Here is a 26,488-nt window from a genome sequence, read left to right as displayed (position 1 = left end):
GTCTGAGAAGGCGGCGTCGGGCCCACACATCACAGCAGACTGGGTCATAGACCTGGTGGCTGTCCACTGGCACACGGAACAGTTTCAGCCTGTCCATGTATGGCAGTAGTGTTACACATGGAAGAACTGTCTGTCTGCCTGTCTGTCTGTCTGTCTGTCTGTCTGTCTCACAACAATCTTTATTGTTGTCCTGTGCTGTGTTGCCAGAATGCCAAAGGCAAATTTCCATTCTGTGTACATTTGATGAACAATACAGTTTTCTTATCTGTTTATGTCTGTCTGTCTGTCTTTCTGTCTGTCTAACTGGCGTGGTCTCTCTCTCTCGTCCCTCTCCAGATGAGATCATGCAGCAGGAGGTCCGGCCCCTGCTGGCCGTGGACATCATCGAGCAGCTGCACCGCCAGTTTGCCCTGCTCTCAGGTACCGGAGCCAGCTCACCCTCCCCTCCCAATCCTCCAACACACACACTCCACACCCCACACTCCACATCCCCCACAACCCACAGGGGTGGATCAGGGGTTCATGTGAAGTCATCTCTTCCTGTCTCCGTTATCCCGATGATCTTCCGTCATTGATCAGTCCTGGCGTTGACGCTACACTGGGTGTTAGGTGCTATCGAGCTGTGTATGCGTAGGAGTGTGTGTGTGTGCGCGTGTGCGTGCGTGTGTCTGTTCGGCGCAAACCCTTTGAGCCTGGCGATCGATCTGCCTCTCTCTAATCACTTCCTGTCATCGCCATGACAACAGCAGTGTTATTGCATTACAGCGCTTTCTGGCAGCAAGCAGATGGACAGTTACAGGGTTTGCCATCTGGCCTGTCTTGTAATGGCTGTCACGTCCAGAGAACAGATGATGTCCATTCTTGTAAGTCTGGATACAATGGGATGAATTCAGGAAACAGTCAATTATTATTGACTGTTATTACTTTTATTACTGGTTTAACAATCGATTATTACTGGTTTAACAATCTTAATAAACATGTTACAAAACATTTTTACATACATCTTTAGCTGTCGGAGGACCTTGTCATAGATATATATCGTGAAATGTCCCACGTCGCTTAAAATGGAGTATGGAAAAAGGATTAAGCTCGTAATAGATCTTGTGAATGTCACTTCACAGGACATCATTCAGATAAGTTGATGCTGCCGTTGTCGTGGCAATGGTTGTCATCAATGGCAGACATGACCTGCGCCACATGCTTGGTAGAGAGACTGAAGGAGACCAGGGACAGAGACCGGATCAGAGGCCTGCTCAGAGACAGGAACAATGCACAGGGCATTGTGGGTAGACTGTGTGTGGGTGTGGTTTGCAGCCACAGAGGGATGGTTGTCATTTTTTCCTCCAACCACCAGGGATCTCTGTTCTCTCTCTTTCAATCTCTGGCTCTCTCTCTCTTTCACTGTTGTCTCTCTTTGGTCTCTTTTCTCTCTCTGTCTACGTATATCTCTCTCCATCTCTCTGTCTCTCTCTCTCTCTCTCTCTCTCTCTCTCTCTCTCCACATCTGTCTATCTCTCTCTCCCTTCCTTTCTTCCCTCTCTTCCTTGCCAGATTCACACCTCAGTCCCAGAAACTCTCACACCAAGACCTCAGTCTCAGCCAGCCTGACGTTATGTCACGTTACTGTGGAAAGAAAAAGGACACAAATGTATTTAAATGACGCCGCAGGGCTGGTTCTAACCCCAGTGGTTTCCCAGACGGCTCGGTTCTCCTGGGGATTCGATGATTTTCTGTTCCTGGTCCTCGGAGGGTGAACATAACTGTGCGATTCTCAGTGTGATTAGGCCTGGACCTGGTCCTTAGGAGTTCCCAAATTCAACAGACATTGGTGTGTCGCTCACCAAAGTATGAGCCCTTGTTCATCGCCTTCTGGGCGAATCAATGCCCAGTCACCCGACCACCAATATTAAAAACATTGCTCAAGACAAGAAAGTAAACGGAAACTCAAGCATTACTGTCTTAGGCCAAATGTTATTCTAGCTTTACAGAAGTTAAAACCTCAGCCATAATTGTTCTAGGCCAAAGAATATTATAGACATCTTAAAGAATACTACAGTTACTACAGTTAGCTAGCTGTTTGGCCAAAAAGATAGAAGTTGAATGTTGCTGGTGGCCTGCATTTCAAATGAGAAGTGCGTTCAAACAAATCGGCCGACACGTATACAAGTAACTCTTTACTTTGTTCAAATGAACAAAACTGTTTTTTTTGGTTCCTCTAAAGTGTTTGTTATGTAATAGCCCCAGGACGTTGTGTGATTTGTCATGTGTCCAGGCATCATTGTTCGATTGTTTCGGTCTGGTATCTCTGAAAGCAGAGTGTGATTGTTGCTGTCTGGATGAGAAGGTGCATGCCATCCACGCAGGCTGATTTTATCATTCTCTGCCTGGTCTTAGACCTGCCTATGTTTATGGTGTGTGTGTGTGTTCTGGAATGGATGTCTGGTGTGTGTTTATGTCGGAGGTGTGTGTGTGTCAGTGTGTGTTTTAATCAACAGTGACGAGCATCTGAACCTCACCTCTGAAAAGTCATTTCCTGACTTGCTTCCTGGAATGAGGGCTATGCCGTATTTTATCCGAGGAGTAAAACACAGACAGAGAGAAAGATAGAGAAAGGAGATCAATAAAGACACAGAGCCTCAGTGTGTGTGTGTCTGTGTGTGTGTGTCTGTGTGTGTCTGTGTGTGTCTGTGTGTGTCTGTGTGTGTCTGTGTGTGTGTGTGTCTGTGTGTGTCTGTGTGTGTGTGTGTGTGTCTGTGTGTGTCTGTGTGTGTCTGTGTGTGTGTGTGTCTGTGTGTGTCTGTGTGTGTCTGTGTGTCTGTGTGTGTGTGTGTGTCTGTGTGTGTCTGTGTGTGTGTGTGTGTCTGTGTGTGTGTGTGTGTCTGTGTGTGTGTGTGTTTCTGCTGAGGAATGCAGGTCTTTTGTCCTGATGAGACAGCGTGAAGATAAAGGTCTTTAATCACTTTCTTCTCCCCTGTTGTCCTTTGGACAGATTAAACACTGCTGTCGGACACTCATCTCGCACAGATCGACCCTGTCCTCGTCTAGGCCCAGTACCATTCCACTCACATCTACCCTATCCTGGTCTAGGCCCAGTACCATATCACTTACATCTACCATGTACTGGTCTGAGGGGAATATCGTTTTTTTATATGAAACACTTAAATTACCATCTTCCTTTAAAGAGGGGGCCACTGTTATAAAGAAAGAGAAGCTTTATCTTGAGTAGAAGGCATCAGTGGCGCAGAGCTGAAATGTTCAACTCAACACTGCCTCCCTGTGGAGAATATGTGTATGAACGCAACAGGCAACTGGAAGTATTGGACAAGGGCTTTTGAACTCAATATAGATTGGATTCAGTGAGTTGCGAATTCAAACTGAAATAACGATTGACGTCAGGCAAACTGTTGTAAGTCATAGTCTAATATTGACCATAGGAAGAAGCTTTTTGCGTCCAAATGTGAGGGCAACGTGGGAGAGTGAGTATTTACTGAGGGTGTGTCAGCATTCATGTTGTTTTATACGGCGTTTAACCGTTTGTGTTCAGGCGGGCGAGGGAAGGACGGCGCTCCCATCATCACCTTTCCAGAATATTCCAGTTTCAGTGACCTGCCGGATGAAGACTTCCTTAACGTGGTCACCTACCTGACCAGCATCCCCAGGTACGAGAAGCGGGAAGCCCTCAAGTAGGAAACTTCTAGAACGTCACTCCATTCACTGAAAATACTGTCAGATGTAGATGCACGTGGTTGAACTCACTGGCTGGATCGGTTCCATTCTACATGTGATGTCCTGATTACATCCTGTGTGAAGCAAGACTTGATAGCTAAATTGTCCAAACAGACATGTGTGTGTACTTGCACATGGGTGTGTGTGTGTTTGTGTCTTCTCTAATGCTCCAACACACAACTTTTCAGTGTGCAAACACACATGACATTTCCATCACTGTGTCATGGGGTTTAGTTAACCCAACGGTGGGTTTAAAAATTCCGGTGCTTTCTAAGGCTCTCTCGGATTAGCTCAGGGTGTAGGAAAGTAGTAACAGAAACACATGTATACGCTTCGAAAAAGATGCAACAGTCAGAAGCATTGTGATAGGAGGAGTAGGGACACACACACACACACACACACACATACACATACACATACAAACACACACGCTCCCGCGCCCGCCCCCCCCCCCCCACACACACACACACACACACAGTTTACCCAGGTCCGAGTGTAGTCAATTATTATCCACCAGCGATAAACAGTAACTTTTTCAAACTGTACGTCTATACCTCTATGTTATAGAGCACTGTGAATCCTTTTGACCCCTTCATTCCTCTTTTTCCCCTGGACCACTTCGACATTACTCCAACACATTCCAGTGATAATTAAGTTTCTTGTATTACGGTAATGGTCATCGATGCAGAAATGTAATAGAGACTGGAGGGATTTAGGGTGAACTTGGTTTAGTCCCAGAGGTGATGTGATGTAACTTGTGGTTATTCAACTAGGGGGCAGAGACAGAGGCCCAGTGTGTTGGGCTACACATCCATCTTTTAGGCCTGTGCCTTGTGACTGTGCATGCTCCACACACACACACACACACACACACACATTTCTATACAGTATACACTCCCAAAAGCACATGCACAACACTTTTGCATACTCACAAAGAACTTTTGTACAGACACACCAAACAACATATATTTCTGTTTCCTCTCTCTCTCTCTCTCTCTCTATGACATATTCAAAAATATACAAACTCCATCCCTTTCTCTCTCACACGAACACCATCCTATGTACACTCCACATATTCAAAACCATCTCTGATCTCTCTCTCTCTTTCACACACACACACACACACACACACACACACACACCTTCATGATCTTCCCCTGTGCGTGTCCCCTCCTTAGCCTTGATGCTGCCAGTATCGGTTTTGTCATCATCATCGACCGTCGGAGAGACAAATGGAGCTCGGTGAAGGCCTCTCTCTCCAGGATCGCGGTATGGAAACACCTTGACCGTCACCTTTGACCTCAGAGATCGACCTTACCTCTCGGCATCTCTTAATCTGTGTCTAACGAACCAGCCCAGAGTGCTGACAGAGTTCGTTGTCAGGAATGTGTCGTAACGTATTACAGTGAAGTGCATGTAAGTGGTGTTCAATCCTCCCTAGCCAGGCCAAAGACCTCAGAGGGGTTCTAGAAATGTGTGTTCGGTTGTGAAAGGTGTGTGTTGCATGTGCCCACTAGGGGGCATTCCCGGGGAACCTCCAGTTGGTTCTGGTCCTGAGACCGTCTCGCTTCCTTCAGAGGGCCATCGCTGACATCGGCATCAAACTGCACCGAGACGATTTTAAAATGAAGGTACCGGTGAGCATGTTTAAGTACCTCTTTTTCCATCTCTCTCTCTCTCTCCCTCCTTCTCTCTCTATTCCCAGTCTAGCCCAAACACTCATTTACTATTTCAAAGTAAATCATCACAGTCCTTGAATCTTCTGGCGTGTTTTAGTCACCAGTAAACTCTCCCACACGCACACACAGTCGAGGGTGGAAGTGACACCCTTGCATTGTAGTGTGAAAACCGCACGCTCCCCTAGAGGACTTCCGCATGTGACACCGAGCGAGTTCTCCAAACCCGGGTCATGCGACGTGACCCGGGTTTGGAGAGGGGCTCGTACAGGCAGGGGTAGCAGTTCGACGAATAGAACCAAATTTGTCTCGAGAAGCATGTTGACAAAGTGAAACACACACAGTGCTCTTGTTCTGTTCGAAAGATGTCTTTGTAGGGGACCTTTCAGCCTTTTCCAGTTATGATAGCGAGTTTGACACTGAGAGACACACAACAAAGGGGCCCAGGTCGGATTCGAATCTTGCTGCTGCAGTAGGGCCTTGAGATACACGTACTCATCAGTACTCTTTGATTTCTGCTTCTGAGGTGAAGTGATAGCATATCTCCCTCGGCTCGCCTCGATCGGCTCCTACCCGGCGCGTTGGGTTGGTCACGTGTTGTCCGATGTTAACATTTACATTTACATTTAGTCATTTAGCAGACGCTCTTATCCAGAGCGACTTACAGTAAGTACAGAGACATTCTCCCCGAGGCAAGCCGGGTGAAGTGCCTTGCCCAAGGACACAACGTCATTTGGCACGGCCGGGAATCGAACCAACAACCTTCTGATTAATAGCCCGACTCCCTAACCGCTCAGCCATCTGACCAACCCTGGTTAACCCCGGGTGTCGGTGTTTTCCCCCGCGTTCTCAGATCGTGATGCTGAACTCCCTGTCCGACCTGCATGGCTACGTGGACAAAGGTCAGCTGACCAGCGACCTGGGAGGGGAGCTGGAGTACTGCCACAGCCAGTGGATCCACCACAGAACTGTGAGTGCTGGGCCCTTGTGCCCCCTGCCCCCCTGGGCCCCCCTGGGCCCCCCTGTACGCCCCGTACCCCCCTGTACCCCACTGGATCCCCCCCCCTTATTCCCCCCTATAAACTATAAATATGTAGGTATGGTGAGATGTACTGAGATCAGTAAAGTGGGAAAACCCCCTTTAAAAGACTGTAAAAACACCAGTCAGACCCAGTTCAAAAACCTTTCTGACTCATTTAAGGTTGTGTGTGTGTGTGTGTGTGTGCGTGCGCGTGCGTTGTGTTCTCTCACAGGCCATTGAGAACTTTGCGCTGACGGTGAAAACCACCGCTCAGATGCTGCAGAAGTTTGGCACGGACCTGGCGGAAACCGAGCTCCCCAACGATGTCCAGTGTACCAAAGACTTGCTTGCCACACACACAGAGAAACACGACAAACTCAGGGTAGGATATGGCTCGGCACGCGGCCAGTTCACACAAGCCCGGAATTAGGTCAAATTAGGACGTAGCCCAAACACACTGAAAAGGCTACCATGTGGATATCCGAATGCAATTGGCTACTGTGTATTACAGCATCAGATTAAGATAAGATAAGACTTTATTGATGGTCACGTGGGGTCATTTTGCTGTTTCAGCGGCAAGACATTTTCACCAGTGCAAAATGTGCACATGACTTTCTCATTTCAAGTGAACCCAAATAGTTGCAACTGCATTTTGTGCATTTGTGAAAATTGGATTTCAAATTGACGATTTCAATCCGTTTTTTTCAAATTTGTCACGTAAATCAAATGTGCGTCGAATTGGGACGTGAGGGAATGGGAGTGAACAAATAGCATGGCGAAGGCCCTGACCACAGTAATGGTCAGGGTCACGCTCTCACAGGCCAGCTCAGTTGTGGTTTGGGACCCGTATATCTGACCCTTGCCCTCCAACCCCTGACCTCTGACTCATTTCCTCTGCAGGATGAGCTGAAGCTAGCCATGAAGCAAGGCACCACCCTGCTCTCCTGCATCAAGGAGCAGGCAGCCAAGTCAGAGAGCCGCAAGCTCAACCCTGACGAGACGGAGAACCAGACCACGGTGGAGAGGTAGGTGGAACCTTCAAGAAACCAGCTCCAGGTGGCGGAGGTGGTTTGGGGTCTGTGGTTTCGGTTTGTGCCTTCACAGATAAAAAAATGTTTAATGTTAGATTTGTATTTATTCTCAAGATTACAACATTTTCCAAATGACCTATTAGTAGGACACTTACACTTGCAATATTCAATGTTTTTTGAAGATTTATATAAATACATGTTATTCACACACACACACATATATAGTATATACTTAAGCAATAAGGTACGAGAGGCAGTACTTTATCGCCAATAAAGTACGTGTTCCAGGGTTTGCCGGCCCTCCGCTGCGCGTCGGGCCTAACAACATATTTCCACTAATTGTGCATCCATGGAAAACGTTTCTCATGTCCCCTTCGTCTCTGATGACATCGCTTTCGACCACTCTTGCTCACTCTTGCTCTCTCATCTTCGGCTAACCACTCATCAAAAGTTCTTCCCCCCAAAAGATCGAAGTTAACATGAAACATGTTTGCTTACTGTTAATCTTGAAATGACAACAAAATGACAACGACAACCAAGTGACAACGAAAATTACCAATGACAACCAAAAATGTAACCGTTATTTTGAGTGCGCACTAATATGGAACGCTCCATTGTAAACAGGCGTACTGTAAACACCTGTACACCGTACAGTACTTTATGCTCAATAAAGCACACCCCGTGACTCACTCTCAACCAATCAGAATGCTTGATTTCAACCACCCGTATTATAAAGTATATATATATATATTTATATCCCAAAATGCAGTCTATGTATATACAAAATACTTTTTTTTCTTTCATTTTTCATATGGAGATTAATATAATACTTATATTATATTCCAGAGAAGCCTCATCACCAGTAACACTGTGTTCCAGGTTGATGGCCCAGTTGGATGAGACGGAGAACGCGTTTGAGCAGTTCTGGTGCAGACACCACCTCAAGCTGGAGCAGTGTCTGCAGCTGCGACACTTTGAACACGACTTTCGAGAGGTAGGACTTCCTCCGCCCTCTTGCACCTGTTGCCCCCTGGCCTCTCTCACAGAAAGGCGACCTACAAACCTGTTTGCCAAAACAGGGTCCCAGGATGTGGGCGAGGGTACTGCTTTGTGCGTTTGTCAGCAGGCCAAGATGTGGCTGTTTCAAATCCCCCCCCATAATGCACAAACTTTGGATACAAGCATGTACAGAATTATACATTAATGTTGTTATCATTGTTTTTCTGTGCCTCTGACCCATGGTAGGAAAAGGACACAAGTTGTCTACTTACAGTTTTTTACCTCTTTACAAATTCTTTTTTGACCAAAGTGTCTGCTTTTACGAAATCATTAAGAAAAATATTAACATTTACAGAAAAAATAAGTAATAAGTAATCGCGCCATCCAATTTCTCTTTTTTGTTTGTCCCTCTCTCACCCGACCACCCTCCCCCCCCCTCCTGTGTGCGTGTGTATGTGGTTGTGTATGTGTGTGTGTTGTCCAGGTGAAAGTTTCTCTGGACAGTCTGACGGAGTCATTGACCAGCCTGTCAGACATCGGGGACTGCGTGGCACGTGTGGAGTTCCTGCTGAAGAACCTGAAGACCATAGAGGAGAATGCACAGGTACACACACACACACACACACTCAGATGACATACCGAATGATGATCAACCTTAGATCATCACACGCTTCCTTCAAGTTCATGAATGTTTGTGTGTGTGTGCGTGTGGGTCCAGGGCTCTCTGGAGAAGGCCCAGCTTCATGCGCTGCACGGCGACCAGCTGATCCAGAGCCAGCATTACGCCCTGGACTCCATCCGGCCCAAGTGTGTGGAGCTGAGGCGCGTGTGCGACGACTTCACCAACGAGGCGCAGAAGAAGAACGACATCCTGTCCAAGTCTCTGCAGATACACAGAGGCATCGACAAGGTGAGGGGAAAGACCCTTCCGGAAAAAAAACCCTCCTTTTCACTGGAGAACGGTTGGAGCGTAGAACCAAATAGGGTTCCGTGGAGTCCTGGAAGGGTTCTCAAGAGAGATACCTGTAAATGTCTTTTTGGTGGTACCTTTCTTTCCAGAGAGAACAGTGGAATCCCCCATGCAGACTCACTGTTTCATTCTATGTTCATTGAATACCGGTACTAGTGGAACGACCAATCAGACTCTCTGTCTGTCCTCAGGTGAACCAATGGTGTGAGTCAGGCATGTATCTGCTGGCCTCCCAGGCCGTGGACAAGTGCCAATCACAGGAAGGGGCGGAGTCGGCGCTGGCTGACATCGAGCGCTTCCTGGAGACGGCGCAAGAAAACCAGCTGACTGAGCTGAGGAACATCCACAACCAGTACGAGCTGGTCCTCTCCGACGACGTGAAGGTCAGCCAATCGCACGCCAAGACAGAGCGAGCGTTAGCGAGGGCCGTTTCCATCTCTATCGTTGTATCTCTAGCGTTTTATCTGCATTTAACTGTTTTTCTGGACCAGACCCTTCTGTGTTTTCGAGTCACGGGCCCCACTGTTTTCCGTGCCCCTGATCTCATCTGTCCCTCCCTCCCTCCATCTCTCGGTGTAGGCCAGTGTCCAGAGGGCGCTGAGCAAGCTCGAGGATGTCCAGGAGATGTTCGAGAAGAGACACGTCAGCCTGAAGAAGCTCGCCGCCAAACAGACACGCCCCGTCCAGCCCGTGGCTCCCCGGCCCGAGTCCTCCCCCAAACGCCCCGCCCCTAAGACTCCTCGGACCGCCCCCGCCCCCCGTAAGTCACCTGACGCCGCTTCCTGTGTGGCTGAGGTATCGAGTGTGTGTGTGTGGGTGCGTGTGCACGCGGGTGTGTTTTTGTTGTATCTAGCGTGTTGCCGTGTGGACGGATCACATGTCTGTGTGTCTGTCTGCCGGATATCGTCTGTCAACGCAGGCGTCTGGGTTGTACCAGTATCAAATGTGCGTATGTGTGTCTGTCCATTGGCATCTCCTTGATCTAGTAACTAGGATACACTGACACACAGAACATTCTGCAGCTGGTGTCTGACGTACGTCTGTCTCCAGCTCTCACACGCAGAACTTCAGATCACTCAAACAGCGCCAAACAGGCCAGTGACGCTGATCTCGCCAAAAAGAAAAACATCCGCAAGGCCAAAGGCAGCATCAAGGTAAAGGCTGGTCTTGGCCCAGGTTTTTCTGTGGGTAATTACCGTCCTGTTTGTGATGGCCCTCGGATGATTCTAGAACAGTTAGTTTGGTCAAAGTCTGAACGATTGAAATAGTTTACGACCAAAAAATATGACGTGACAAGAATTTACCGGGTGGCTTTTTTGTGACACTTTGTGACTCCGTCCCCTAGATTGAAGTGATGCACGAGGCCAGTCAGGGAGGTTCCACCCACGTCCTGGTGACCAATGAGACGGAGGAGAGTCTGTTGAACAGACGCAGGTAAGGAAACTCTCTTCTGGTTGCATTCCTCTCTCCTCCTCTCCTCCTTCCTTGACCGACTATCGCAAAGCATAGAGAACATCCGAAACCGCAGATCCTTACAAGGAGCCAAGGGGATATGTTTAGGCGTCCAATGAGGCATCTTTTCGGCATTGCAAATGTATAGCTCCGTGGACTATGAGCGAGAAGAGGGAGTGACAAAGAGATACTTTTGACTTTTAAAAATATCTTTATTGGGCAGTCAAAACTGGCAGCTATCCACCAGTTACATCACAACAACCGGAGAGATGGAGAGAGAGAGAGAGAGAGAGAGAGAGAGAGAGAGAGAGAGGGAGAGAGGGAGGGAGGGAGGGAGGGAGGGAGGGAGGGAGGGAGGGAGGGAGGGAGGGAGAGAGAGAGAGGGAGGGAGGGAGAGAGAGAGAGAGAGAGAGAGAGAGAGAGAGAGAGAGAGAGAGGAAGGTGGGGTCACACAGAGAGACAAAAGAGAGAGTGGAGAGATAGAGACAAATCAATAGACACGTTGTCAAACTACACCAACTAAACTAAAGCTGTGCCTATATTCAAAGTATTGCACATCCATAAAGCAATTTGACATGGATGAATGCATGGTGAATAGAGCGTCAAAGAGAGACAAAGGGTTGAATGTCAAGGCTTACCGTAATAACCCAGGCGGGGCCTTGTGACAGGGGTAGGGAATGTCCCGGCCTGATCTGCATTCACCCTACAAACCTGTTTCCTCCCGTCGAAAAGGATAAAGCTGATATTGAAGGAAAAGGGAAGAAAAAAAAAGAAGCCTGTCCTCGACAAAGTCAAAGGAAAGAGCGCGTTTTCAGTTTCAAATGTGGTTCTGTCTGCAGGAAATGGCCCTGTTTCGACTGTTCTGCTTTCATGCACTCGGTATGGAAGTGAGCGAACTGACGATGTGGTTTTTGCCTGATTCTTTGTAACTGATCCATGACATTAGCGACAGAAATGATCATTGCTACCCGCACCTCCCAAACTGAAAACAACTTTATTTGTTTCCTTTACAAACAATTTCCAGAATTCCAGGATTTGGCTGTCCAAAAAGTAATCATCAAGAACCACAGCCTGAATATTCATATAGGCTCAGTCTGTTGAATCAAACAAAATGGACAGATCAGGGGACTTGATATTAGCCCCGCACACATAGAAAGAAAATTCTGGCCCAGGGACAGTGAGGCCATCAATATTTGGAGGCTGGCGATCATGAGAGATAGAGAAAGCAAGCAAGCAGGAACTGTTAATGAACCAGAAGAGGAACAAGTCTGGTATCCCATTGTGCCTTTGGGCCTTCACCAGAAAGGGGAACCCAAGGTGACCTTCTCCAATTTTCATTTTACACGAGGGACGGTTACCCACCTGACAGCTGAGGTCATGTTGTCAAATCTTTTTTGTTTTATTTTTGTCAACAAATGAAAGCATTTACGGAACAGACAACCCCACATTCGGGTTCTCTAGCCAACTAATACTGGCACCGGGAGAAGTAAAATAGTTCCATATAAGGTTGAAACTTTGACTTTTGCCATGCTTTGATTTTACATTCTTTGTCAAAACCGCAGCGAATAAAAGAGGAAAAGAGAACGAGGAGTCAGATGGCTGAGCGGTGAGGGAGTCGGGCTAGTAATCTGAAGGTTGCCAGTTCGATTCCCGGCCGTGCCAAATGACGTTGTGTCCTTGGGCAAGGCACTTCACCCTACTTGCTTCGGGGGGAATGTCCCTGTACTTACTGTAAGTCGCTCTGGATAAGAGCGTCTGCTAAATGACTAAATGTAAATGAAACAAGATGGTGAGAGGGAGAGAGAGTGAGAGAGCGTGTGAGAGAGATTGACAGGGTCTCCAGTCAAAACCGCATCCCCTAAATCCGCCGAACATCTTACTTCCACCATTGATTTCCCTCAGGCACTCAGTCAAAACCTACATATCCCCCATTCAGCACCTTTGAAACTCCCTTCATTCCTCCAAATCTTCGGACAAAAGTACATTCCTGTCTGTTTTGTCATGACAAACTTTTCCATGCTCCGCCATGCTGTCTACCTTCCTGGGGGGGCCCAAACTGTAGGGTACCATGTGCTGTCAGACGGGGCCAAACTGTAGGGTACCATGTGCTGTCAGACGGAGTTTCATCTGGTACAGTTTAGCTCGGCAGGATGCGGTGAGCTACCAATGGTGTGATGTCTCGGAAAAAGTACGAATGGCAGTGCCGTTAACTAAACAGGGCCAGGCTGAGTTGCATAGGACCCTGAAGTGAAAAAGGTTGAGGTTTCAGTTGGTTTATCTTCAGTGACGTTTGGAGAAACAATCCCAATGTTGCAGAGATCCGAGAAAAGAGATCTATATTGAGGAACCAGGGCATGGGTAATGAGCACACTTCTGTTAACCAGTTTTTAGAAAACGGACATAGAGAGGCGGAGGAGAAGTAACCCGATGTGTGGAGTCATCGTTTTTGTCATGTGGGAAGTTACAATGTGGAGTTTCCCACGTGGTGGAAAACATGTGAGGCAAAACGTCCGAATAGAGGAATTCACAGGCACAAACGTTGATGAATACTGATACTGTATGAAAATATCAAATGTTACTATATAGACTGAGATGGTTTAAAAAAATATATAGACAGACACTAAGCTCTACATACGTAAATAATAATGTGTAAATATAGCTTTGACGGCCGGTTTGACGCATAACCTTCCTCTTCACACAAGCACACGCACGCTGAGGTAACCGTCACACGGAGAAAAACAGGACATGGATGCTTGAGAAAATAGCTTTGGGATTTATTGGTAGTACAGGAACAATTGGCTCAAACACTGAATTAGAAAAGAAAGCATCAGAGATCAATGTACTGCTGTCTTATGACAAGTGTGCAGGGCAGCCCCCCCCCCCCCGGAACAGTCCAGAAGAAGCTAGGAGAAGGCCGCCTTGCAGGGGTAGGTATTCTGATAGTACGGCTTGCACAAAAGCACAACTCTCACCGCCGCGCAGTACAACTTCCCAAACACCCCCGCCGAAGCGCGACGCGCCCCCGGCCCGGTCGCCGCCCGCCACAGGGAGCGCACGTCGTCCGCGTGGCCGTGCGAGGTGATCATGTGGTCGTATATGCAGGGGTGGTACGGAGCCTTGCCCTCCCCCGAGAAGTACACGTGCTCCTGGGGGGCCACGCCCACGGCGTTGGCACAGATCCCCATGAAGACGTCGTCGATGTACATGGACGAGTTGAGCCGCAGAGTGGCCTGGTAGATCTTGGCGGCGGCGTCGCCGGAGACCACGTACCCCGCCCCGGCAGTGTAGTCCGGGTAGGAAGGCCAGGGGTACAGTTCGTGCGGCACGTGGTACTTGCTGTCCTTGCGCCGGATGGGCGGGGCACCCACGTGGACATGCCCCACCCACAAGTCCTTGGCCGCGCCGCTCCGGACGAGGCCGCGCAGGTAGCGGACCAAGTTGGGCATGTGCACGAAGATGTCGTCGTCCGCCGTCATGAGGAAGCGGGCGTGGCGGCAGTAGGCGTGGCCCCAGCGGAACTGCAGCAGCAGCTTGGTGGTCAGGTTGTGGAACGTGTCCAGGAAGTCCTGCTGGATCAGGTCGCCGTAAGATTGGTCCTCCAGCTCCAGATCCCTCTGGACCCTCCTCCTCTCCTGGGGCTCCGGGTCCGGGCTCACCCCCAGCACGAACAACACCCGGACGCTCTCCCCTTGCGTGGCCCCCACGTAGCTCTCATTGCCCCAGGTGTCCCTGATCGCCTGGCGGCGCTCCCGGTTCTCCGGCGACGACTTCACGAAGAGCAGGAGCAGGACTTCGGACCCGGCGCAGCGCTCCGGGTGGTTGAGGAGGTAGCGGTGCTCGGCCGACGCTTCCCCCTCCCGGAGGGCGAAGCTGCTGTTGATGAAGCCGTAGCTGTTGACCAGGTATCGGTAGGAGTAGGAGCGCATGTGACTGACCACGTGGTGATCCAGCTGGTCCCAGCACACCATCAGCAGGGACACCACGAAGCACGTGGCCGCCAGCTGCACGCACTGGCATTTCCGGATGCGCCGGAAGTTCACGAACATCTCTGCTAAAGTGGGGGGGTGGGGGGGGGGGTGGGGGGGGGGACCCCGATTGCGCCGCGTTCCTTCCCTCCCCCTCCCCTTTCGGTCCGCTTGTAGGATGCGTTCCCGTTCGGCCTCGACTCCGGTCAAGTCCGGCGGGTAGACGCCTCCGACGGGCTCGCGGCACTTTCGCAGGAAGCAGTTTTGGGCGTCCGACGTGTTTGAGAGGCGGAGTGTCTGTGTCCCATCATATTGACCCCGCTGGAAACATGGGCTTCCTAGAGAGACAGGTTCCTTAGGTAAACATCCTCTTCCTGCCCCACGGCCTCCTTAGCGGGTCTGTGCCATTAAAACTGTTGCGCAGAAGTCTGTCCTTTTCCCTCCTTTCGGTGCGCAGTCTGCCTTCCCCACATCAAACTGTTAGCACCACATCTGTAAAAGAGACGAGAAAGAACTTGATTGGGGACCTGTTGTCTAGGTCACCTTAAAAATCCCTGAGGGGCAATTTGTTGCACAGCCGGCAGCACACACAAGTAATCTTCAGCACTCGCACACAAACAGTTCACACAACAAAACTTAGCATTTACTACATAATGTTCTTCAAAAGGCCAATAGAAGCAGGACCAAATGAGTTTGTCCATCTGTTGGTCCTGCACCTTGGCAGATTATGTCTGTGACCAGGTGGAAGCAACCTGAAGTCACTGAAGAAGCGGTGACAAGGGCCAGCAAGGACTGACTGGGTATTCGTTGTGACTCTGACTTTGTGACGTTCGGAGAGGTCATGTTGATTTGTGCCTGCAACTCTACTGCACATTCAAACAATTCCTTCAAACCTGTTCATGTTTTTCACGGTTTTACCTCAACCGCCTGGCCAATAAATAATAGGAAGAATAGGGGGAGACTTTGTCTTGAGGTCAGTTATAATTTCCTCTGTTTTAGACACATTTGTGTCCAAGAAAAGAGCGCATGAACATGCCACTAAATTCATCCACCACTGGACCGTGGTTAATTACATGGTTACCATTACTGAACAGGGCCACAAGGAAAGAATCATCCGCAAAAAGTTGCGGATGTAACTTGATGACAGCAGGTTTCTTGTTTTTGCAGACAGCTTTGAGATTAAAGCTTCCAACATTTTCAATGAACATTTTCAACTATCTATAGCCATGACTGTTTTTCTTTTGAACAAGCTAGCTAGTCAAATGAATGGTTATCTAGTTCTTAAGAACAGGCTATAAACATTTTCAAGTTGCATGCAACCTATGTTGGCCTGAAATAGAAATACTATCAATCAATGTATCTGTTGAGAGGACCAGACAGAACCACACTGATAAGACAATCAGAAACACCAGAGAGCAAGAGACCGACTAACTTGATCTTGGGACAAGCCCTAATAAATGAAACTATATTTAACTTCTAATGGCCAACGGTGAGTAGTTCCGAAACTGAAACGTCCGGGCCCACGTGGCGAGTCATAGGAAGCGAGGAGCAGTTCTTCAAATAGTCAACATTGACTATCTTTGGCACAGGCTACGTTACAGAAGTTGTGGCGGGGGCCATAACGGGACTCCCCTCAGCTGTGCGTGTACGCCAGCTCCGACCTACCCCCCCCACAATGCCCAGCCAAGCGATTCAGCTGTGGCCATGGCGTTTGCTGGTTGATGAATGTAAAAGCCGACCCAGCGCTCTGTACAATAATAATGGGGGGGGGGGGGGGGGGGGGTGGTGGGGGGGGGGGCTTTAGCACCGCAGAGCTGAGCGTTCAAAACTGCTGAGTTCGGAAAACAAAACCCGCCCGACAGTCGCCGAGGGATGGATGCAGGCGACACAGCCGCACATTCACACGGATAACAATGAGGCGCCCTGACGACACGCGAACATCAGATGGGTCCATGACAGTTGACCACGAGGGGCACATGATAACACTCCGTGTCCTAGGTACAGGCTGTGCGCCTGGCCCGAGGCACTTTCAATAGCCACTTGTTACATACTTGAAATATGCCGTCAGTGTCTTAGGCAGTGGTGTCACCGGGGTGGGGGGGGTGGGTATTCAAGTGTATTCACATATCTTAGAGATTTATACAGCTCTTCGTGAGCCAATAGGCAGACAGAGTAAAGCGCATTTTATTGGGTTGCTGGTAGTATACTGCACAATGCCAGACTTGTCATGGGTCATTCTGTTACTAATTACGAATGTGCCTAATTTGGTTCTAAACATGGCAAGGTGCTGTTTCTGACACACCCTGTGTTGTGTTTGTAAATACATACAAACATACAGACATACAAAAAGACAGGAATGGTGTTTTTTGCCTTCCTGAATGTACAGAGTGAACCTTTGGAGCTCTCCTTTGAGTCTAGGCCCTTCAAATGACTATATTTAATGAACATTTACAGTGCAGTATCGTGTTTTTAAGGAACTACTCTTCTACACAGAAGACAACAATAACCTTGCGGCATAGAATTTCTGTAAATTAAATTAAAAGAGTCAAAAAACTCAAGAGTGGACATATTTACCCAAACTTCATGTGGCCACAAATGTAGTGAATTTCCCCCCCCCCCCCCAAAAAAAAAAAAATATCCTGTTCTGTTTGTTCTGTTTTGTATTCTGTTAAAACAAGTTTGTTTCACTTCAGACTTTTCCCTCTCTTGTTTAAGCCCCTCTATAGATGTGGGGTTGGGTTCCATAGAAGGGTGTTTCCCCTGTGCTCTACCCTTCCCTCCCCCCCTACCAATAGTGGACACCAGATCCCACTTTTAGCTTTGCTGACTGATCTGAACAGGATAGCCGGTAAATACCTTGTGACTTATCCAGCACCCACCGGTAAAAACGGATGTCTTGAGCCCTTCAGTATGTGCGTACAGCATTGTAATGAATTGGTTTAGTGGCAACTTTCCCGCTCTCTCTTACTCACTCTTCTTTTGGTCTCCTTCTATCTCAAATCTCTCTTGAAACGTATTCAAACTTCTCGCATTCTCTTCAAACCTGTCTACTGAAAGCTGATACTTGTGGCTCAGAGCAGTGTCAGGTATTAGAACCAGACTCGGTTGGTGAGAGCCATACCTTCCCCCTTCTGTTATACGCTTACACTCATCAACGCCCAGCACAGACACACACCAACAAGCCCCCCTTCTCACCTTCTCAGCTCAGATTACTTACCAGTCTGGGGAAGTTCCTTCCATCCACGTGTTTGTAGGAAAAGTACAGTCCAACTAGTTTCCACTGCTGACACACAACTCTTGTGTTCTTTGAAGAGGGGAGTCTGTCTGTCTGTCTGTCTGTCTCTCTCTCTCTCTCTCTCTCTCTCTCTCTCTCTCTCTCTCTCTCTCTCTCTCTCTCTCTCTCTCTCTCTCTCTCTCTCTCTCTCTCTCTCTGGCTATCTCTCTCTCTCTGTGTGTCTTTCCTCTCCTCTCTCGTCTTCTTTCCCTCCCCTCTCTCTCTCTCTTGCTCTTCTCCTCTCTCTCTCTCTCTCTCTCTCTCTCTCTCTCTCTCTCTCCCTCCACAAGTCGTTGTTGGGAGTTGTGACTTGCAGGGCTGGGGGCCTGCCTGCCTGCCTGCCTGTGTGGCTCTGTGTGTGTCTGTGTGTGAGAGGGGGAGGAAACAGGAGTGGAAAAGGAGAGAACTGCTGTGCTTGAGTTGGAAGCTCTGCCCCTTTACCCCGCCCCCCCCCCTGACTGCCTCTCTCTCTCTCACACACACACACTCTCTCTCTCCCCCTCCCAATCCCAACCCCCCCCCCCCCCCTTCCCTGTAGTGGCCTTTTCTGGCAGTGTGTGTTTCATCCAATCTACTGTCAGGTCACTGTGCCCAGTCAGCTGAGGGTCTGGGGAGTACAGCAGAAACCTGTGGAATGTTCTCCATGTGAACTGTATCATTTACCACGCACACACATGTCACGCTCACATACTAGCACACAAGCATGCAAACCACATATACCTACGTGTTGTGTTATCTATGGAATAAGAATCAGAAACAGTCAGAAAAGGGTCAAGTTTGCCCATTTGAAGAATTTACTTTGGGGGTTGGTTGGGCGTGACAATGAACATGGTAAGTAGAAATATACAAAAAGACAATCCAAGTACTGTCGATAAAGGCACAATATAAAATACAAAACATGTCGAGTCAGATAAAAAAAAAAAATTAAGAATAGATATAAAAATTTGAATAAATAATAATAGTCACAATAGCATTGGTGTGTGTTTCATGGCCTGATGCCTCTCGCTAGCATCTCTGAAAGAAAAGCCTCTGGGAACAGCTCCCAGGAGCGTAAAAAAAGATGAGAATGATTGTCGAGATTGAAGCGGGAGAGTCATGGAGCCACATGACTACATGGGACTCGTATAAAAGAATCTCTGTCTACTTGTACACACACGTGCAAACATTCGCACAAACATCTATTCATGGTCTAGTCACACACAAAGGCCACACTTTGTGGGAGAAGCACGCAGACACACGCACGTCAGTTACCTGTCATGGACGTAATGGCCGACTTTGTGTTTTGTGTCGGTGCTGGATGTGTTTGGCCTCGAAACGTACTCAAACATTCCCATTAAAATGACCGTTGAAGACCCTTTGTTGTTGTTTTTCAAGTGACAGATGATATTGCCGGGTTGCAGTGTACATGGATATGTTACAGCACGCATTGTAAAAACATAATACAATCATCTCAGAGCTTCTTAAAGTGCACTATGGCAACCTGGAGAAATGACACAGAGACGCAGTCGTCTCCATAAAACGACTTCCATGTTCTCGAGCGTTCTAAGGCTATCGGCGATCCTACCGAGATACTTGTATTGGTGTTGATGTTTTATTGATTCCTCTGTAACATGTCCGTCCCTCCCTCCCTCCCTCCCTCCAGGCACATCATGACAGAGCTGATCGAGACCGAGAGGCTGTACGTGGAGGAGCTGCAGAGCATCATGGAGGTGAGCTCGTTTGTCCGTCGCTGAGCAACGTGTTGGGGGGGGGGGGGGGAGCTTACACACCACACCCGGCCCCTTTTAAGGAGTGTACCCGGATAATGCTTTCAAGTCATTGGTGTCTATATCTGTCTTTCAAACCAGCACCCCGGGGCACCCTGGAGGGGAGGGAGGGTGGGAGGGGAGAGAGGGAGGGAGGGAGGGGGGGGGTGACCCTTGCCCCATATTAGATGATGTCAGTAGGACACATTCGGAGACTTCACACAGTGAGCTGGTAGGCTGATTAGCATCATAATGATCCATTATTGGACCTTATCTCCCTTCAAATCACCCTCCCCCCCCATTGGATACCAAACATTGACTGAACTTATCAGATTGATCCATATCCGGTTAATAGACCCTTACTTCTCCCTGCTCTGTGGAAGCGGAACATTCCGGTGAAAGGGGTCAGAGATTGACACGAGCGTCGACGGTGACGTGGTTGTGCTGAGTCATGTTTTTGTCTTCTCCAGGGCTACTCGGCTGAGCTGGATAACGCAGAGCTCTCCCACCTCATCCCTCCTGCTCTGGAGAACAAGAGAGACGTGCTGTTTGGCAACCTTCCCGAAATATACGAGTTCCACAACAGGTACTGTAATGGATTGTGATGACATTCTCCCTCTCCCTCTCCGTCTCTCCCTTTCTCTCTCTCTCTCTCTCTCTCTCTCTCTCTCTCTCTCTCTCTCTCTCTCTCTCTCTCTCTCTCTCTCTCTCTCTCTCTCTCTCTCTCTCTCTCTCTCTCTCTCTCTCTCTCTCTCTCTCTCTCTCTACATAAAACAGTATATATCCACGCTCCCTTCCTCCCCCCCCCTCACCACTCTTTCACCACACCTCTCCTCCTCCTCTCCTGTCATGCCCCTCCCCTCCTCCCCTTCTCCCCTCCCTCATTGTCAACATCCCTGCTCTTGTCCTGCATGCATGCTATAGAAGGAACGGGTTATGGCAGTTTCAGTATCTTTGTAAAATGTTTATATGGAATGGATCCCAGCAAACAGAAAGCAGGGCTGTTACACGAGGACGTTAACTTCTAAGGAATCGAGGAATTGCGATAAAATGACAACAATGGCAAATTAGAGAGAAAGGTTCCCAAAATGAGCTGATTGGCCAGATAGTCCGAATGGGTCATTCCTGTTGTCTCTGCGTCTCCTTGGTGTCCGGTCTCTTCTTTCAGTTAGGTCTCCTTATGATCATAGGTTGACCTATGTTGGGTTACCTAGGTTGTGTTACCTATGTTGGGTTACCTAGGTTGGGTTGCTGTGTGTGTGTGTGTGTGTGTTTGCTCATGGGTGTGCACTTTCTTGTAGTGGATTAAGGACCGTGGTCGTAAAAAAAGACATCCACACACACCCGGACCCCGTTTCCCACCCACCAACCTTGACACACATGCTTCGCACACACTTTCCACTTGTTGCAATGGAAATATGCAGTTGGCTGTGTTTACTCAGTGCTACCAGTGATACACACACACACACACAACTGCTACTGGTACGGACACACAGAGATACATGGCACTCTGTCATTTAAGTCCCAACCAGTGCCTCAACTCTCTGTGCTGTCATCATGTTCGGCCACCAGGTCAGTCAGATCTTGTGAGGAGGATCTTTTGTTTTGTTGGTCAGCACTATTTAGAACTAAATGGGACTTTTATTGTGGTGAGCAGAGACCATCTTACCGCGGTGCTGTAGCTGTAGCCTTAAATAATTTGATGTCGGCATTACTGAAGAGCTCCCTCCCTGCTTTTGTTTTTCTTTCCATGAGAAGTTGTTTTGGGAGGGGGGGGGGTAAGGGGGGGGGGGTGGGTCGGAGGAGTTTTTACTGGTCTTCACTGAGGGTTGGGTATCGGTGTTGGCAGTGGTGGAGTCCTTTGAGAGATTGTTTGAACAAGCACATTTAGATATATGCGAATAAAAACGCATTTATTTGGATCCGCTTGAAGTAGGCCCTTTGCTATAGTGAGTAGGGTTTTGATTTCGCCGCAATTAGCGACTGGCCTCGTCTTTCCGTCTGGGGCATTGTGTGGGGGAAAATGACGTTCGACCGTACTTCGAAACATCCTTCCGTGTACCACAGTTGCTCTCGGTGTCGAAACATCCTTCCGTGTACCACAGTTGCTCTCGGTTGAGCAACTCTGCAGTACTGTACATGTAGTAAGCATGGCAGAGGCTGATTTGGTTACATGTATTCCGTGACCAGGCCTGTCAGTCACACACACACACACACACAACCCTAATCAGTTGAGCAGCTGGGTAGGGAATCATCTCTGAGGAGTAGACGAGCAGAATGTTGGGAGTTCTGTTACAGCATGCCTGGCATCCAAGACCCTTCTCCACAGAGAGTGCTAGCACATAACAAGCATTCCACACACAAACACACACACACACACACACACACATACCTCGCTCCAGCCAGCATTCTTCCCTCGGGCCCCACTCCCCATAGCCTCCTCTCCCTGCTCCTGTCTCTGCTACCTTCTACCTCTCCCTTCTCCTGTCTGATGTCTCCTTGTCCTCCTCACCCCTCTTCTCACCTCCCTTTGTCCCTCTCCCCTCCTCTCCCCTCCTCTCCTCTCCTCTCCCCTCCCCTCCCCTCCCCTCCTCTCCTCTCCCCTCCCCTCCTCTCCTCTCCTCTCCCCTCCTCTCCCCCCCTCTCCCCTCCTCTCCCCCCTCCTCCCCTCTCCTCTCTCGCTCGCCCTCTCCCTTACCCGCCCTTCCCTATCCTCTTTTAATACTCCCCCACTTTCACCTTTCACATGAATGGTGTACTAGATCTTGAAACGGACTAGAAAAGGTCAGGTTAACCTCTCTCTCATACAGTTATGTGATTGAATTGTTTGTATGTTCGTTCAAACATGCATTTTTCTGTTTCTTGTGTCTCTTTCCAGGACGTTTCTCCAAGAGCTGGAGAACTGTGTGGAAAAGCCAGAGCTGGTTGGAACATGCTTTCTGAAGAGGGTTTGTACTTGGGGCTAATATTGCACTACATAGTGCGTGTGTGTGTGTGTGTGTGTGTGTGTGTGAGAGAGAGAGAGAGAGAAAGAGAAAGAGAGAGAGCAGTGTTTATCTGTCTGTATGTATGTCTGTATAAATGTGTTTGTGTCTATGAGTGTGTGTATGTGTGTGTGTGTTCCTGTGCGGATATATCTGTGTATGCATGACTGAGCTCTATCCGTCCCATATGTCACATTTAACATGACGTGTTAAATGAATATATGAATACGTATATGTAAATGTGGATGTGTTTCAGAAAGAGGAGCTGAAGGTGTATGAGAAGTACTGTCAGAACAAACCCCGCTCTGAGGCAGTGTGGAGGCAGTGTGGAGACAGCCTCTTCTTTCAGGTGGGGCCCACTTCCTCCTCAACAACACTTCCTCCTTTCACTTAAACCGAAGATAACATAGCTACGGAATTGTTTGGTGCTAATGAGGACTTCTGTGAACCTTTCTTCTCCTCTCCTTTCCTTTGCTCTCCTCGTCGCTTCACCTTGCCTCCCCTCTCCTCCCCTCTCCTCCGCTCTCCTTCCCTCTCCTCTCCCCCCCTCTCCTCCCCTCTCCTCCCCTCTCCTCCCCTCTCCTTCCCTCTCCTCCCCTCTCCTCCCCTCTCCTTCCCTCTCCTCTCCCCCCTCTCCTTCCCTCTCCTTCCCTCTCCTTCCCTCTCCTCTCCCCCCCTCTCCTTCCCTCTCCTTCCCTCTTCCCCCCTCTCCTTCCCTCTCCTCTCCCCCCCTCTCCTTCCCTCTCCTCTCCCCCCGTCTCCTTCCCTCTCCTCTCCCCCCTCTCCTTCCTTCTCCTCTCCTCCCCTCTCCTCTCCTATCCTCTCCTCCCCTCTCCCTCCCTCTCCCTCCCTCTCCTCCCCTCTCCCTCCCTCCCTCTCCCTCACTCTCCCTCCCTCTCCTCCCCTCCCCATACCTGTACTCTCCTTTCCTATCCTCTCCTCTCCTCGCTGCCCGTAGGAGTGTCAGAAGAAGTTGGATCATAAACTCTCTCTGGATGCTTATCTCCTCAAACCAGTCCAGAGGATCACCAAGTATCAACTGATGCTCAAGGCAAGTCGGTGCTCAGAGAAGGCCCGTTCCTCCACCCTTCAACTCCTTGGTAACCAAGCCTCCTTCTCCACTTGGCTCCAATTCAACATCTCTGACGTTTCATGAGAGATGAAGCGCCTTTCATCTCGAATGAAAGGCGCTTACCTCGACAGTCGTTCTAGGGCTTTAGAGTACCATGTGCTTCACCAGCCAGTCAAACCTCAGATCCACCTGCAGTGCAAGTTTCTCATAGTGAATGTGCCACAACGTCGTGCAGACAGCAAAAGGTAACTGCCAGCCACAACAGGATGTTCTGGTGGGCGGGTTTCGTTGACGTGACATGCTGGTTGAATACAGATAGAAAATGTCTGGGGGCTTGAGCTTTTGAGTAATACGTCGTCGAAGGTCAACTATGTTGACGGTTAAGGTTTTGGTTCTTCTATTTGGACCTGCTAAGAGTTGCTGGTTGCGATTTGACGTGTTGTGCACAACCTCCTGCCACAGTGTTTTTGGACTGTACGTCAGAGACATCTCTACCGCAACAAAGTGTGAAACAGAAACATAACACCCCAAGACCCCACACCGATGTTTCTGAGAATACAGAAACATGTATTTATATTGTTGTTACTGGTAAAGTAGCACAGACAACACAATCCTCCTCAGCATCCGAGAATCGGTGTTGCACATAAAATGCTGCCGGAATGTTCCATGACCCCACCTCCTTCCAAAAAGGATAACAATGAAAACAATTATATATATATGTATATATACACAATAATTACACTCAATACAAAAGATATCCATCTGGAACTGCTGGGAAATGTAGTCTCTTAACATGAGCCACTGCCTCCCTCCTTACAGGAGATGTTGAAGTGCAGAAAGAGCGGCGAGGGAACGGCCGAGTTGGACGAAGCCCTGTCCACCATGTTGGACATCATCAAGTCGGTCAACGACTCCATGCACCAGATCGCCATCACAGGCTTTGAGGTTAGTCCATGGGTCGGGGGTCTCAGGGGTTAGAGGTCGGGGGGAGGATCGCCTGGCTCGTGACCTGACTGTCTGCATCTGCAGGGGAGATCTGAGGGGAGAGAGCTGGGAGAGAGAGGAGAGAGAGGAGAGCGAGAAAAGGAAGGGGTGGGGAACTGGAGAGAGAGAGAGAGAGAGAGAGAGAGAGAGAGAGAGAGAGAGAGAGAGAGAGAGAGAGAGAGAGAGAGAGACTGACAGAGATGAAAGTGGAATTCTATGGGTAAATCTCCAAGGGATAGAAACAATGAAATGGTACCAGACAGGAAAACTGTACGTGTCGGAGCAGGGGGGAGGAAGAGACACAGACGTGACGACCCCCCTCCCCCCCTCCCCCACACACACACACACACTGATGCATCGTCGACAAATTTTGCCTACATTTCCACACCTCATTTCCTAACTCCCCCCCCCCCTCCCCCCCACACTCTCAGGGGAACCTGAGCGAGCTGGGCAAGCTGCTGATGCAGGGCTCATTCAACGTGTGGACGGACCACAAGCGGGGCCACAGCAAGGTGAAGGACCTGGCGCGCTTCAAGCCCATGCAGAGGCACCTGTTCCTGTACAACAAGATGCTGCTGTTCTGCAAGAGGCGGGAGGAGACCGCCGACAGCCACGAGAAGACCCCCTCCTACGGCTTCAAGCACTCCCTCAAGGTGCGTGTGCTTGGTGTGTGTGTGTGTGTGTGGGGGGGGGGGGACCCTTGGAATTCCCCCATATCCGAGACCTCCCACCTCATCTGTCCCCCTGGCTGGCAGGAAGGAAGGAAGAGGTCTGTAATGACAGGGAACACTTTCGTCACGGGGGGGGGGATATGGGGGTGGGGGATTGTTCTCCAGAGGAAACCTGCGATGGATGCTTTCCTTCCCCCCTGCGAGCGGCCACTGCACGTTCATGACGCGAGACAAAAGACAGGGGGACAAAGAGAGAGGGACAACCTTTTCCATCCGAAGAGTTGAAATAGAGATAGAGCGGTGGGGGGGGGGGGGGGGGGGGGGTAAGGTAATAACTAATTTTGACAGAGACAGACAATTGGAGATGGCACACTAGCCATGACATCACGGTTAAACCTGAACCGAAAAACATTTGGGTTTTTTTTTTTTTCGGTTCCCACAGACAGAGCACAGACAGCCTTTTCGGAGCTGGCTAGACGTCTACAAGGGGAGAACCCCCTCCTGTAGGTAGAGATGGTTGTTCCGACCGGGAGAGTGACACTGGCTCCATTCTCCTTTTATGTCCCCAGATGAGCGCCGTGGGAATCACCGAGAACGTCAAAGGAGACATCAAGAAGTTTGAAGTGTGGTACAACGGCAGAGAGGAGGTCTACATCATCCAGGTACGCGTTGCTGCGTCGGTTCGCTTCGTTTCCATTTGATACCATCCAATCCTGTTCTGACACAACTACTGCTCACCAGAAATGAGAGGCTGGGAGTATCGGATTCAAATGAATGGGTCTTTATCAGGCTTCTACAGAGCTCATTAATGACCCATTCAGGCGTTTTGGAAGAGGACAGGGGCGTAGACAGACATTGTTAACATTCGGGGCTTTGCCCAAACCTAACATCACATCTTGAGTATGTTTAATTGTACTT

The 26,488-nt window shown here is 49.2% G+C and overlaps 2 protein-coding genes across 3 annotated transcripts in view; one reads left to right on the top strand and one right to left on the bottom strand.

Annotated features, from left to right (window-relative positions):
- The window catches only part of mcf2l2 (MCF.2 cell line derived transforming sequence-like 2), a 43,200-nt gene that overhangs the window by 8,336 nt on the left and 8,376 nt on the right, over positions 1 to 26,488 (top strand). The window contains exons 2-23 of the mRNA XM_062451002.1: positions 337 to 420; positions 3,545 to 3,659; positions 4,905 to 4,995; positions 5,244 to 5,363; positions 6,256 to 6,372; positions 6,656 to 6,805; positions 7,324 to 7,448; positions 8,334 to 8,448; positions 8,938 to 9,057; positions 9,172 to 9,363; positions 9,615 to 9,806; positions 10,003 to 10,183; positions 10,474 to 10,577; positions 10,769 to 10,857; positions 19,757 to 19,823; positions 20,330 to 20,445; positions 22,738 to 22,807; positions 23,100 to 23,192; positions 23,802 to 23,894; positions 24,735 to 24,860; positions 25,331 to 25,552; positions 26,140 to 26,232. Of these exons, the coding sequence (XP_062306986.1) occupies positions 337 to 420; positions 3,545 to 3,659; positions 4,905 to 4,995; positions 5,244 to 5,363; positions 6,256 to 6,372; positions 6,656 to 6,805; positions 7,324 to 7,448; positions 8,334 to 8,448; positions 8,938 to 9,057; positions 9,172 to 9,363; positions 9,615 to 9,806; positions 10,003 to 10,183; positions 10,474 to 10,577; positions 10,769 to 10,857; positions 19,757 to 19,823; positions 20,330 to 20,445; positions 22,738 to 22,807; positions 23,100 to 23,192; positions 23,802 to 23,894; positions 24,735 to 24,860; positions 25,331 to 25,552; positions 26,140 to 26,232 (2,675 nt within the window). The remainder of the gene's footprint in view (positions 1 to 336; positions 421 to 3,544; positions 3,660 to 4,904; positions 4,996 to 5,243; positions 5,364 to 6,255; positions 6,373 to 6,655; positions 6,806 to 7,323; positions 7,449 to 8,333; positions 8,449 to 8,937; positions 9,058 to 9,171; positions 9,364 to 9,614; positions 9,807 to 10,002; positions 10,184 to 10,473; positions 10,578 to 10,768; positions 10,858 to 19,756; positions 19,824 to 20,329; positions 20,446 to 22,737; positions 22,808 to 23,099; positions 23,193 to 23,801; positions 23,895 to 24,734; positions 24,861 to 25,330; positions 25,553 to 26,139; positions 26,233 to 26,488) is intronic.
- LOC134011398 (lactosylceramide 1,3-N-acetyl-beta-D-glucosaminyltransferase A-like) lies at positions 13,626 to 18,512 on the bottom strand. 2 transcript variants are annotated; one of them, XM_062451004.1, is made up of 2 exons: positions 18,036 to 18,512; positions 13,626 to 15,332 (listed from the first exon to the last, which is right to left on the bottom strand). In XM_062451004.1, exon 2 carries the CDS (start codon positions 14,919 to 14,921, stop codon positions 13,779 to 13,781), a length of 1,143 nt encoding a protein of 380 aa, XP_062306988.1. In that variant the 5' UTR covers positions 14,922 to 15,332; positions 18,036 to 18,512; the 3' UTR covers positions 13,626 to 13,778. The 2 variants fall into 2 exon arrangements, with proteins under 2 accessions (XP_062306988.1, XP_062306987.1); XM_062451003.1 differs by having other exon boundaries at positions 18,058 to 18,512.

Source organism: Osmerus eperlanus, chromosome 24, assembly GCF_963692335.1.
Source record: "Osmerus eperlanus chromosome 24, fOsmEpe2.1, whole genome shotgun sequence".
Classification (NCBI taxonomy): Eukaryota; Metazoa; Chordata; class Actinopteri; order Osmeriformes; family Osmeridae; genus Osmerus; species Osmerus eperlanus.
This window is presented reverse-complemented; position numbering and strand designations above follow the sequence as displayed.

Coding starts and splice junctions, on each gene's coding strand:
- LOC134011398 (XM_062451004.1), bottom strand. CDS start 14,921: ATGTTCGTGAACTTCCGGCGCATCCGGAAATGCCAGTGCGTGCAGCTG.